This window comes from Sinohyriopsis cumingii, chromosome 18, assembly GCF_028554795.1.
Source record: "Sinohyriopsis cumingii isolate HCF-2022 chromosome 18, ASM2855479v2, whole genome shotgun sequence".
Taxonomy (NCBI): domain Eukaryota; kingdom Metazoa; phylum Mollusca; class Bivalvia; order Unionida; family Unionidae; genus Sinohyriopsis; species Sinohyriopsis cumingii.
The window spans coordinates 78,495,885-78,509,121 of record NC_142978.1 but is presented as its reverse complement, the minus strand read 5'-3'; the positions used below and the strand labels follow the sequence as shown (position 1 = coordinate 78,509,121).

The following is a 13,237-nucleotide window of genomic DNA, read 5'->3' as shown; positions in this document are numbered from 1 at the left end:
TGCTTGCTAGACATCACTACAAACTTCCATGCTGCAGATATTGTAGCGATATGACTCAAATTAACAAAGCTACGTCAAAAAATCCAAAAACACATGCAAATTTTACTCCCTGATGAGTATGAAATTTTAATAATAGGAATGTAAAGAAATGGGTATTTCACTGCTAAAGATATGACTGTAAAATGCATCATATAACGACAGGTCAGGGTCTATGTTGTTTTTCCTACTGATTACTCCTAACAAACTGTACAGACCCAGATTTGGGTCTCAGCAGTTTGCAGCTTGGCTTGACTTTTAAGTGAGTATATACAGTAATAATGGTGAATGAACTTTTTATTACAATGTGTATTATTAATGTCTAGGACATTACTTTTTAACTATGTGCATTATATTAACATAATAATCATCATGTCTAAAGAGGGAAATACAATATGGGTTTATGATACTGTATCAACAACTTCATGTAACAAAAAATATATTGTGTATTTACTGTAAATCATAATTTTAGCAATATAACATTTGGGAAGCCTTTCACTTCAGCATATTAGTGAAAAAAGCGTTTAGCATATTATTGCTAAGCAAATATATATTTTATATGATAATGGTTTACAATAATTAAACAAAAGTAGTGTAAACTTTTAGGTAACAAAATAAAGTCACTTTATTCCGAAAGAAAGGATTATCACATTACAGATAATAGTTCATAGTTGGATCTTTTAGTTACAAAAATGTAACAAGGCAGAAATTAATTAATAATTTCAAGAATTTCTCTGTTTACAAATATTTTTTAGAGCAAGTATTTTTTCCATAGTCTTGTGGCTCCCTCAGTGCAAGTAGTTCTGGAAAAGTGGATGTAACATTGACAATCTTGGAACAGAAAAGTTGAGTCTGATGTTTCGCAATAATATGCAAAATTTTCAATACTGTTGTTGACATGACTGTTACAATTATCGTAGCTTCCAACCACTAGGTACTCACCAAGCCTGATGATAAGATGAACTGCACTGGAACTGTTGTGTTGGACAGGATCCAACTTCACTTTAAAGCGGCGATCAAGGCGAGCCAATTCTCCTTGTATAATGTCAGGAACTATGTGCTTCTCCTCCATTTTCATCTTTTTGGCTGGATGGCATGGAGCTCTATAATATGGGGTTTAAAAACTGAGTGAGGCAGTGGAGAAATGTATCTTGTACTAATTTTATTGAACTATTTCATATATCTGACATTATGTAATAACTTTTAAAGGTTTAAGAAGCAGTTGCACAAAAGCATGTGATAGTAACTAAGGGGTTGGAGTTGGGGGAAAGACTGATTTAGTCATTTTTCCTGATTAACTGTCAAAACTTGGACAAAGTAACAATAATTTTTATTTGCTCTATATTTAAACTGGTTAAAATAAGATAAATTTTAAATGTGTTTAAAACATATAAAATAAATGTGTGTATATATATATATATATATATATATATATATATATATATATATATATATATATATATATATATCAAAACCTCTGTGCTTTTTACATACTATATATTTCTGTTTGCCCATTAAAATTACTGTATTTGCCTCAAAGATTGCTGTAATTAAAATTATTCAACTTTTGTCATATACACTGTGCAAAGTAAGTTTTAAATGTACACCACAGTTGTAACTCACTATTAGTCATGCAAATGGAAAATTGTCTCAAATGTTTACACACTTATTTAAGCTATTCACGATCAGCAAATAAAAGATGATCAAGCAATCTCATTATTCCGATGTTGCCTTGTTGTCTATCAATTTTCTTGTAGCTGGTTACTCCTCATCACAAACTTATTTGTATTTTATCTTTACATGTTAACATCACTTCAGTCCATGTTATTGTTAATCACATACAACTGACTCTTTGTCTAGACTGACAGGGAACTGTAAACAATCCATATAGAAGTTTTTCTTAGGCGTGCCCAATATGGTTACCGTATTAAAGTTACCTCAAATGTGTGTCATAAAAACTGCACACATCTGCCAAATCTGATCAGGTCTTCTTTGTAATCATTGAGAAATAGGTAGAAACAGAGCAACACCAATATCCAGTTACAAAAAACAGTTTTCAGATTTAATTTCATGCTTGCACCAGGCTTCAATTTCTGTATGTGAACTCTGTATATCAGGTAAATATTTTGTATGTGCCAAGTGCAATTAATACATGATTCATGTACATTTTTTTATGAATGGGAACACTGTGATATGCTCTCAGGAGATCTGCAGGCATTTTGGGTGGACATAATGTAATATACCCAAGAAAGCAATAATGCATGTTACCCGAGAGAGTTTTAAGTTTACAACATGGATTAAATATGTACTTAAAACAGCATCATACTAACACATTAACCCCTGAAGGTTTTTGTCATTTTTGCCTGAAAATCGAGTAGGAAACACATTTTGAAAGCTTTTTCTGAACAGATCTGAAAACACCAAATCCCCCGTGATCTTTCAATAACATACAGCCTAGATGTGTTAGAAACATAATTTTTCATTGGCTATTTGACTTGCACATGAGCAGAAGGGTAAAAGTTGGAGTTCTTTATTTTTTCTTTATTTTCTTGTTTTTTTTTGCTAAATGGAGCCATTATTTTTGTATCGAGACCACTCTTTATTCCAAATGCCCATCTTATCCTACTTTTTGCAAAGGCTCATCTGTCTGTTTGCAGTTCATACCAGTTTGCCTTAGATCTGAGACCAAAATGTCTAAAATCCAGACACAAAATCAGACAATGACCACAGGCGAATTTTGGGTAGAAAAAAGTTAGGTCCAAAAAAAATGAGGTTTTATTTTCTGTATTTTGTAGTGCAACTAGATATTCCAGATTATTTGGTATCATTGTAGAGCTACATCTGTCTACCTTTCTATAATACCACCCATGTTAGTATATCATGCACGACCATGACGCTACTGAGCTTGGCAGTAAGCTACTACCTCCTGCCCCATTAAGTCATTGCTAGGGGTTAATGTGTTAAAATGTACAAGAGTACCATGATTCAACTGCCTCATTTTTTAAAACTCCTCTATGTAAGCACTAGCATGGCATGGCTGACTCTGGATATCATTGACCAACTGGTCTGAAGGAGCTGGACCATTGGTCATGGTATATGGTCTTGTACTAAACTTACAGTGTTAGAAACCATTATTTTATGTGACTTACAATGAATGCTCTGACCACAGAATCAAAAGACTTCTTTATTACCCTAAGTGCATAACATCCACAGGGTGCCCCGAGTGGTCTAATGCGCTCTCCGTTACGGATCACTGCCATCTCACCTCTGTCTGCGGCGGTTCAAGTCTCGGATTCAGCCAACATGGGTATGTGAGAAAGCTTGCCAGTAGCTTCTCATGGGTCGGTGGTTCTTTCCGGGGTTTTCCCAGGTTCTTCCTCCACCATTAATACTGGCCGCCATGTATAGCCTATTGTGTGCTGAAAAATGGAGTTAAACCCCACAACAACAACAACATAATATCCACAAGGTTTGGTCAAGAAGGTTTCTCTTGAACAACAGCTTTTCTGCAAAACATATTTTTCTTTGCACCATAATTAACTAGACCTTGGACCTTAGACCTGTTGTCCCCAAATCAATAGGCCTCTTCCATGCCAAAAACGCAAGCAATCTACAAACATTTTGGTCAAGGTATGTGGTCTAGAATGAAAGTTATTATGCTGTCCATGTATTGAGAACATTGATAGCTTGATGGGTTGAAGTGATGTTAATGTACAAGATCAAAGTACTGAGAATACTAATGGATTGGAGGAATAAAGTGACATTAATTTACATATCAAAGTACTGAGAATACTGATGGATTGGAGGATTAAAGTGCTGTTAATTTACATATCAAAGTACTGAGAATACTGATGGATTGGAGGATTAAAGTGATACTTATTTACAATATCAAAGTACTAAGAATACTACTAGATTGGAGGATTAAAGTGATGTTAATTTACACATCAAAGTACTGAGAATACTACTGGATTTGAGGATTAAAGTGATGTTAATTTATATATCAAAGTACTAAGAATACTGATGGATTGGAGAATTAAAGTGATACTTATTTACAATATCAAAGTACTGAGAATACTACTGGATTGGAGGATCAAAGTGATACTTATTTACACAAGGTCAGATGCAAGAATACAACTCCAAAGTGCATTGCTATTCTTGGTCTTTTCCATTATCATAATCAGACATAGTGTTATTCAAGGTGATTTCCATTATTATAATCTTGCATACTGTTATTAATGGCACTTTCCATTATCATAATCTTACATACTGTTTGTTATTCATGGTCCTTTCCATTATCATAATCAGACATGCAGTTATTCATGGTCCTTTCCATATCATAATCCCACACAATGTTATTCATGGTCCTTTCCATTATCATAATCACACCTACTATTATTCATGGTCTTTTCCATTATCATAATCAGGCATACTGTTATTCATGGTACTTTCCATTATTATAATCAGACAAACTGTTTGTCATTCATGTTCCTTTCCATTATCATAATCTTAAATGCTGTTATTCAGGATCCTTAAATTATAAAATCAAACATACTGTTATTCATGATTCTTTCCATTATATAATCAGAAATACTGTTATTTATGGTTCTTTCCATCATCATGATCAGACATACTGTCATTCATGGTCCTTTCCATCATCATAATCAGGCATACTGTTACTCATGGTCCTTTCCATCATCATAATCAGACATACTGTCATTCATGGTCCTTCCCATTATCATAATCATACTGTCACATTCATTGTCCTTTTGATTATCATAATCAGACATACTGTTTGATTCATGGTACTTTCCATTATTATAATCAGACAAACTGTATGTTATTCATGGTCCTTTCCATTATCATAATCTTACATGTTGTTATTCAGGTTCCTTAAGTTATAAAATCAAACATACTGTTATTCATGGTTCTTTCCATTATATAATCATAATTACTATTATTTATGGTCCTTTCCTTTATCATAAACATACAGTTATTCATGGTTCTTTTCATTATATAATCAGAGTTACTGTTTTTATGGTCCTTTCCATTATCATAAACATACTGTTATTCATGGTTCTTTTCATCATATAATCAGAGTTACTGTTATTTATGGTCCTTTCCATTATCATAATAATACTGTTATTCATGGTCAGACATACTTTCTATTACCATGATCAGACATACTCAGACCTACTGTTGTTATTCATGATCCTTTCCATCTTCATAATCATACAATTTATTTTAGGACTCCAGCTGTCTGGCCTTTAACTGTACCAATCCCATTAGCTATCATTTAAACCCAAAATGCTTTAGAACCTTCTGATATGCAATGTGCTAGAGCAGAACTTTAATGTTTCCCCCAATACTTTAAAAGTTAATCTGTAACAAAGAGTCCTGTCATTGAATTATTTATAAATAAATATGTAACAATTAGTAATGTCTTGTAATTCTGTAAAAATTATTCTGTAACAAAGAGTCCCATCATCAAATTCTTTAAAAATAAATATGTAACAAAGAGTCCCATCATCAAATTCTTTAAAAATTAATTTGCAACAGAGTCCTGTCATCAAATTCTTTAAAAATTATTCTGTAACAAAGAGTCCTGTCATCAAATTCATTAAAAAGCAGACTGTAACAAAGAGTCCCATCATTGAATTCTTTAAAAATAAATCTGTAATAAAGAGTCCTGTCATCGAATTCTTTAAAAATAAATCTGTAATAAAGAGTCCTGTCATCGAATTCTTTAAAAATAAATCTGTAATAAAGAGTCCTGTCATTGAATTCTTTAAAAATAAATCTGTAACAAAGAGTCCCATCACTGAATTCTTTAAAAATAAATCTGTAATAAAGAGTCCTCTCATAGAATTCTTTAAAAATTAATCTGTAATAAAGAGTCCTGTCATAGAATTCTTTAAAAATAAATCTGTAACAGAGTCCTGTCATAAAATTCTTTAGAATAAATCTGTAACAAAGAGTCCTGTCATTGAATTCGTTAAAAATTAATCTGTAATAAAGAGTCCTGTCATCAAATTCTTTAAAAATTAATCTGTAATAAAGAGTCCCTTCATCCATAGCTACCAACCTTCCAGGCTCACAATTAGTGAAAATAGGGATACAAAGTCGTGAATTGGGACATGAATTAGTGAAAAATACCATGACAATAATTCCATCCACTCTGACCGTCAATCCTACACTATATCAAGATCGCAATATAAAACTAAAACACTACATATATGCAGAAATATTTATTATCAAGACATGATACTGTGGCAGACTTGAACTTCCTAAACTGCTTGATCGTAAACTTGTTTTCTAAACAGTTCAGACTTCTTGCCTGCTGGTTGATCTTGGTGACTAAAATTGCTGACAAATTTTCTGCAGCTAAGGAGGCCCTAAAGTCCATCTTATTTTTCCTCACTAGAGAAAATACTATTTCCCTGTCACTGTTGCTGTGAAGAACGCACAGGAACTGCAACACTTTTGGTTCTTCCACAGGAAAATTTGGAAGAGATTTTCGAGTCCGGGAACATTTGTCGGAACAAATGTTTAGCATGGTCTCCAGCTGATAAAGGTAGATTGTGTTTGACAAGAAAACCCACAAATAATGCTTCAGCATTGGTAGCTTGCTGGTCTTCTGCCAATGGCTTAAAATATTCCAGAGCTGAAATCTGTGAATTCTTAATTTTCCCGATTCTAAATTTTTTTTTTTTTTTAATGGCAGAATGCACGGCCAATTTTGATATATTCCAAATTAAACTTCACCTTCTGAGCAATACATTTCTTTTTCCTTGGTGGTGATGACATTTTCAAGATCTTACATGCAATGCAGATCAGTGTTGGTGATGCATGCAGAGCAAAATTTTGGTTCGGCCCCAGTTTCTCTCAAAAGCATTGGTTGTTGTTGTTGTTGTTCTAGGGTTTAACGCCATTTTTCAGCACAAGATAGGCTATACATGGCAGCCAGTATAACTGGTGGAGGAAGAACCCTGAAAAACCCAGGGAAGAACCACCGACCCATGAGAAGCTACTGGCAGGCTTTCCCACGTACCCACATTAGCTGAGCCTTGGACTCGAACCCATGCAGACAGATGTGAGATGGCAATGATCCAGAACGGTGAGCGCTTCAGACCACTCGGCCACTCGGGGCCCCCTCAAAAGCATTTGTAAAACTACTCTTATACATATAGATTAAAATAGGCTCAAATGTTTGCCACCGGGCCAACTGTACTAATCGGCTGTAGTTCTACTAAGATCGTGACCAGCAGTGCCGGACTGTTTCAGCAACTGCGAATATCACGACTAGTGCTTAACGGGAAATTGGTTATTTTTTTAAAGATTTAAAATATTGAGAATTGGCAAATTCATGAATTTTTTACTTGTGGCGTGAATCTGTGAATCACTGAAAAATTTTTTTAATTCACGCCAAATTAGTGAGGGTTGGCAGCTAAGCGTCATCAAATTCTTTAAAATTAATCTGTAATAAAGACTCCTGTCATCAAATTAGAAGACCTGATACTCAAATGACACCTGTTTCAACATCTTCTTCATTTTACATAATTAAGGTAATCAGGTAACTGCTCACTCATGCAGCCATTTTCTTTTATATCTAGGACAGACTGCTGGTGCACGACCTTTAATGTCGGTTTTATTGTTGCACTCATGCAGTCACATATCATCCAGTGATGATGGAGTCTACTCATTTAAACTACCAACAAAAAATGTTACACCTACATTATTTTAAGTTAAGCAAATTACTAACAATGATTTTGAAAAATGGAAACACAATCTTCAAAACAATTAAAAATTACCCAGCAGCAGACTAACCCTAAATTGGCCAGGTTGTGAAAATCACAGATTTATGATTCTGATTCAAATACTGGAATTTCACCTATGAAAGATCATGTGAAATGAAAGACAGGTTTCAAAGTAAATTGAATACTTGGGTGAAAATTGGAGTAAAATGGTAAATCCTCCATACAGCTAAATTTTGGTCAAGATCTACATAGCTACCAGTGAGTGGGATGAAGGGGAGGGGGATGCTGTATAATTTCTTTTGGCACTATTGCAATCAGTTTTATTTTTTATTGTAGTTAGCAATAGCAGTAGTTGTTGTTATCATACTTTTTTTGATTGTTGTTGATCTCATTATTCATGCAAGTAGGAAAATTATTTAAATGAAAATTGCATCTTACACATGAACTGCTCTTATATTTACGTGTTATACAATCCAAAAGAAAAAACAAAACGTTTCATCAATAAACCTACATTTAAGTGGGTGCTGCCCTATGAATGACTCTTATCTGTCTTTCCAAGTTAAGACAGGAGCAATTTTTTGATCTTTCAATTTTACCTATTTTGAAAGCAAGTAATTAAAAACTGATTATTTCTTCATTTATATTTAAAATCTTTTGCCAACAATAAACACTTAGTTTGCAATTGGAATGTATTAATTTATAAATTAAATGTTGATATTTTTAATCACTATATTGCCACATTAATATGCCTCATCTTTTTATTTGCAAACCTCAATCATTGAGCTATTTCTACAATCATTGTAAATGCCAAAGATGAACCTAAAACTACGTTATGTCTTTAATGTTTGGAATAAATTAACTTTGATAGTTTCCTAGTTTATTTACATTTTTAAAGAATAATAAGTTTTGGCATTAAACCATGAATAATTTAGGGAAATAAAGAATATTGTGTAATTATATGTATTTATTTTACATTTCATTGACAGTAAAAATATTTCCACCTGTTTACCAAATGCTATAAAAAATTCCAGGGAGATCATTGTATTTGATACATTTTTTGAGAAATTACTCTGATTTGATTTGAAAGTATTTTCTACTATTGTTTCAAGTATAGGTTCTGGTTTCACATTTTTGTACAGGATAAGAGTTATCTCCCTGATTTTGCCAGCTGGTAATCATTGTTATGAAAAGAGAAATGTGCATATCCTGGGGTAGACTTAAACGAACTTCGACCTTTCTTCATTTTGATAACTGAACGATGAGGAGCTTGAAGGTACACAGCTAGGCCATATTTCCACTGTGCATCTCATAAAAGACTGCTAGCCTGCATGGCTATTTTCACTTCCTGAACTTCCATAAATTCTTTTTTTTTTTAGTGAACTTGAAACTTTTTTTATTTTGCTGATATTCTAAAATGTCATAAGTGCACTTTTAGAAAATAGTAATTCTTACAATGTGAAAATTCATTTCTGTATTTCAAAGAAAGGTAAAGTTAGTGTACTCCGCGCTATTTCAAATATGTACTTTCAGCACACACAAGAAGTCATTTTTATCAGCAATCCTCTTCAGGCAGTACATGGCTTTCTCAATACTGAATCAAAACTAAATGTCAATCCAAGCTGGTGAACAGCATGTAAAAACATGTTCACTTTCTCTGCTGTGCTTGACTTTAAATCTAACCTGTGCTTCACCAACTTTCAGTGGTGCTCCAAAAATCCTGAGGCATTATTATCATTTATATAAATTGCCTCAATAAAGTTTGTTACTATTACAAGTAATACAAACTATATTTGGTAAAAAAGAATGGACACTATACCATAAGCATGCAGGGACTGCAATTCCCAAAACCTTATCCCTTTTTTCAGTCACAGTGACCTTCAACTTTAACCTACTGACCCCAAAATCAATAGGTTTCTTCTTTACTTCAAGTGCCAGCCATCTATAAAGTGAAGCAAAACCAATGTTACCATGCAGAAAACATTTTTCTTCTTTCAGTCACAGTGACCTTGATCTTTTGATTCCAATGTCAATAGATTTCTTCCATACCACAAGTGCCAACTATCCACAAAGTTTTGTCCAAGTCTGTGATGTAGAACTAATGCTATTGTTCAGAAGCCATTTTTCTCCTTTCAGTTAGTTACCTTAACCTTTGACCCCCAAATCAATAGGATTAATTACCAAAAGTGCAAGCAATCAACACTGTTTGGTCAAATTCCACAACAAGTCTTTGGTTGAGAGATCCAGTTATTATGCACTAACAAAATTGGTAACATTTGGATGGATCTAAGGATATCATAACTTAATACAATCTACCTTATGGTATTCTTATAATTATCAATTATCTGAAATTGCACAAACGTTTCCCATAAGGAATCAATCCCTGATTATGAGATCATTTCTTACTTCTTTAAAATTTTGGCTAATTTCAATGCAGGAAATCTTTTACTAAAGACATGACCATGCCCACTTTTCAAAATATTTTCAAAGTAGACCCCCATTCCATCACATTAGCTTCCAATAAGAAATACTTTAATTTGCATAGAACAACCCCACCTCTCTGATTTCCAAAGAATTCCAAATCTCAGGTTCTAATTTCACAATAACATCAATATATATTTTACACAAATTTAAACTGCTGAAATCCTCCAATGAAATGCATTGTTAAGGTGTCCTTTTAAAAATTAAAGATAACACAAATTAAACAAAACCCTGAATATAACAAAATATGCTAAGAATTAACATCTACCTTATTGGTGTGCCAAAGAGGGTTGAGATTGCTGGACCATATGTTCTTTGCAATGTATGGTTGAATGTGGGGGATGTAATATGTGCAGCAACAGCATCTATCAATGGCTGACACATGTGAGATCCTGTAGCAACATGAAGTGTTGGGGGCATCATAGCCCCTGCTGTCGTGACTGGAGGCTGAAAAATAACAGCTTAACATGTTGGTGTTCCTGCATTCAACTTAAGTACTAACAAAATATAATCTATCAATCAAATGCTGTTCTTATTTGCCATATTTTATTTCTTGCCATAATGGGATCACCAATTAATTAGTTGTCTGATAATATTAATGACACAAACCAAGGATACAACATCTGAACATAGATCTTTTAACGAGCATAAAGGGCTATTGATATTAAAGATTCAGATGTAGATCAATTACACATCATCTTCTCACACTGACTCATTTTCAATGGGGGATATGTGAATTTTGGCACATACTGACATACTCATTTTTAATGAGGAATTGGTGAATTTTGGCACATACTGACAAGCTCATTTTCAATGGGGGAATCTGTGAATTTTGGCACATATTTACACACTCACTCATTTTAAATGAGGAATCAGTGAATTTTGGCACATGTCACACTTACTCGTTTTCAATGGGGAGATCTGTGAATTTTGGCACATATTGACACATTCACTCATATTCAATGGGGGATCTGTTAATTTGGCACTCATTGACAAACTCACTAATTTTCAATGGGGAATCTGTGAATTCTGGCACATCTTCACACACTCCTTATCAATGGGGAATCTGTTAATTATGGCACATATTCACACTCAATCATTTCGAATCAGGAATCTGTGAATTTTGGAACATATTCACACTCTCACTCATTTATATTGTGAATCTGCAATCTTGGCACATCTTCACACACTCATATAGTTTCAACAGGGGATATGTGAATTTTTGCAGATATTCACACTCTTTTTAAATGGGAAATCTAAGAATTTTGGTATATCTTCACACACTCATTTTCAGCTGGGGGGGTATATGAATTTTGGCACATATTCACACACAGACACACACATTTTCAATGGGGCATCTGTTCATTTGGGCATGTATTCACAGTATCACTCATTTTCACTGGGGATCAGTGAATTTTGGGATATATTCATGCAATTACATATCCTGAGGAAAACATTTGGTATCTAGCCTCTCTAAGACAAAATAATCATGGTTCTGATAAGGTGTATTGGTGAAAGATGGAAAGACAGCCATAAAATCAAGGCACTGAAAACTGTGTACTCACAGCTTTATGACCAAATGTAAGCATCGCTTGTTCACATTTAATAAGGGTCTGCATATGTACCCTGAAAATTAAAAAACAATATTTACGAGTTTTCAGTTACAATCAAACAAAAAGTTGGCAAACATATTTTCCATCCAAAATAAATATGACTTACACCTCAGCTGAATTTTTCATCATGTGGTCTCTAAATAAAAGAAAAAGCCTAGAAATGTATCAGTGTGATACTGTTACCCTTGCCAATATGGTACAATAGCAGAAACCTTAGTTTATAATGCAAAGGCGAAGTACAAAACAGGGGCCATAACTCAAAGGTTAATAAAGTAGAAGAAAAGACTTGGGTTATCTAAGTAGTGATCTGCAACAAATTTGGTTAAAATTCATTCATTGTAAAGGTAATTAATGGACATGACATTTATGCAGCAAGGGCAAACAGAAGAGTCAAACAGGGGCCATAACTCTGTGAAATTTGTGATAACAAAAGGCGAAAATTCAACTTCACATAGATATTCTTGATATTAAGCCTTATCAGAAATTTAGCGCAAATGTGAGGAAATGAAATTCATGTTGCAAATGCTAAATGTTTTCTCAAACAAGAGACCTAAGTCAGTCAATAATTTTTTTATGGCAAAAGGTGAATTTGACCAAGATTTTCTAAACACATGTATAAGACATCAAACCAGATTTTTTAAATACATGAATCCCTTCAAATGTTATTGAACAGAAATGAAATGTGTGACAAAATGGCAAGATGAATATAAGGAACACTACATGATTCCAAGAGCTATTAGTAATGGATGCACCATAAAAGCCCATGTTCACCATAAAACTTTGAACATAGCATCATGTATTGGGAAATATAAGTTAGAAGATGCACATTTTGGAGAAATGACTCCTCTAAATGATGACATGGTTTGTTTAAATTCCAACTCTTGCAAGGAATCGTTAATACATGCAACATCCCATGAAAATATATGAAGCTGATTGACAAGGACAATAACTCTGCCCAAAAATGGAGTAGATGAGACAAAGCCCAATAAAGATGTATCTAAGTTTATTAAACAATGTTTACATCAAACTGCATTAGAACATGTTGAATGGTTCTAAACCTATGCTGATTGCAAGAAATATCCCCTGTAAAGAGATGAAATTGAAAGATAAGGACCATACATGCAAGTCTCGGTCTAAGAGACAATTTTCTTACAGTATTCTATCAGAATATGTTGAATAGTGTGTGAGCTATGCTGACTGCAAGCAACATTCCATTTCTCCATGTGAAGACAAGGAGCATTACCCTTTCCAAACTGGAGTAGGCAAGACTATAGCCATAAAAGGCACATACAAATTGATCAATCAATTTTTAAACTGAATCATGTCATTAGTTGATTATTTCTTAAGCCATGCTAG

At 33.6% G+C, this 13,237-nt stretch overlaps 1 protein-coding gene across 3 annotated transcripts in view; it reads right to left on the bottom strand.

Annotated features, from left to right (window-relative positions):
- The window catches only part of LOC149777121 (mediator of RNA polymerase II transcription subunit 15-like), a 169,177-nt gene that overhangs the window by 62,510 nt on the left and 93,430 nt on the right, over window positions 1-13,237 (bottom strand). For all 3 annotated transcript variants that reach the window (XM_089941796.1, XM_089941797.1, XM_089941799.1), the window contains 3 exons: window positions 11,834-11,894; window positions 10,537-10,715; window positions 979-1,139 (listed from right to left, as the gene is read on the bottom strand). In XM_089941796.1, the coding sequence (XP_089797922.1) occupies window positions 979-1,139; window positions 10,537-10,715; window positions 11,834-11,894 (401 nt within the window). The remainder of the gene's footprint in view (window positions 1-978; window positions 1,140-10,536; window positions 10,716-11,833; window positions 11,895-13,237) is intronic.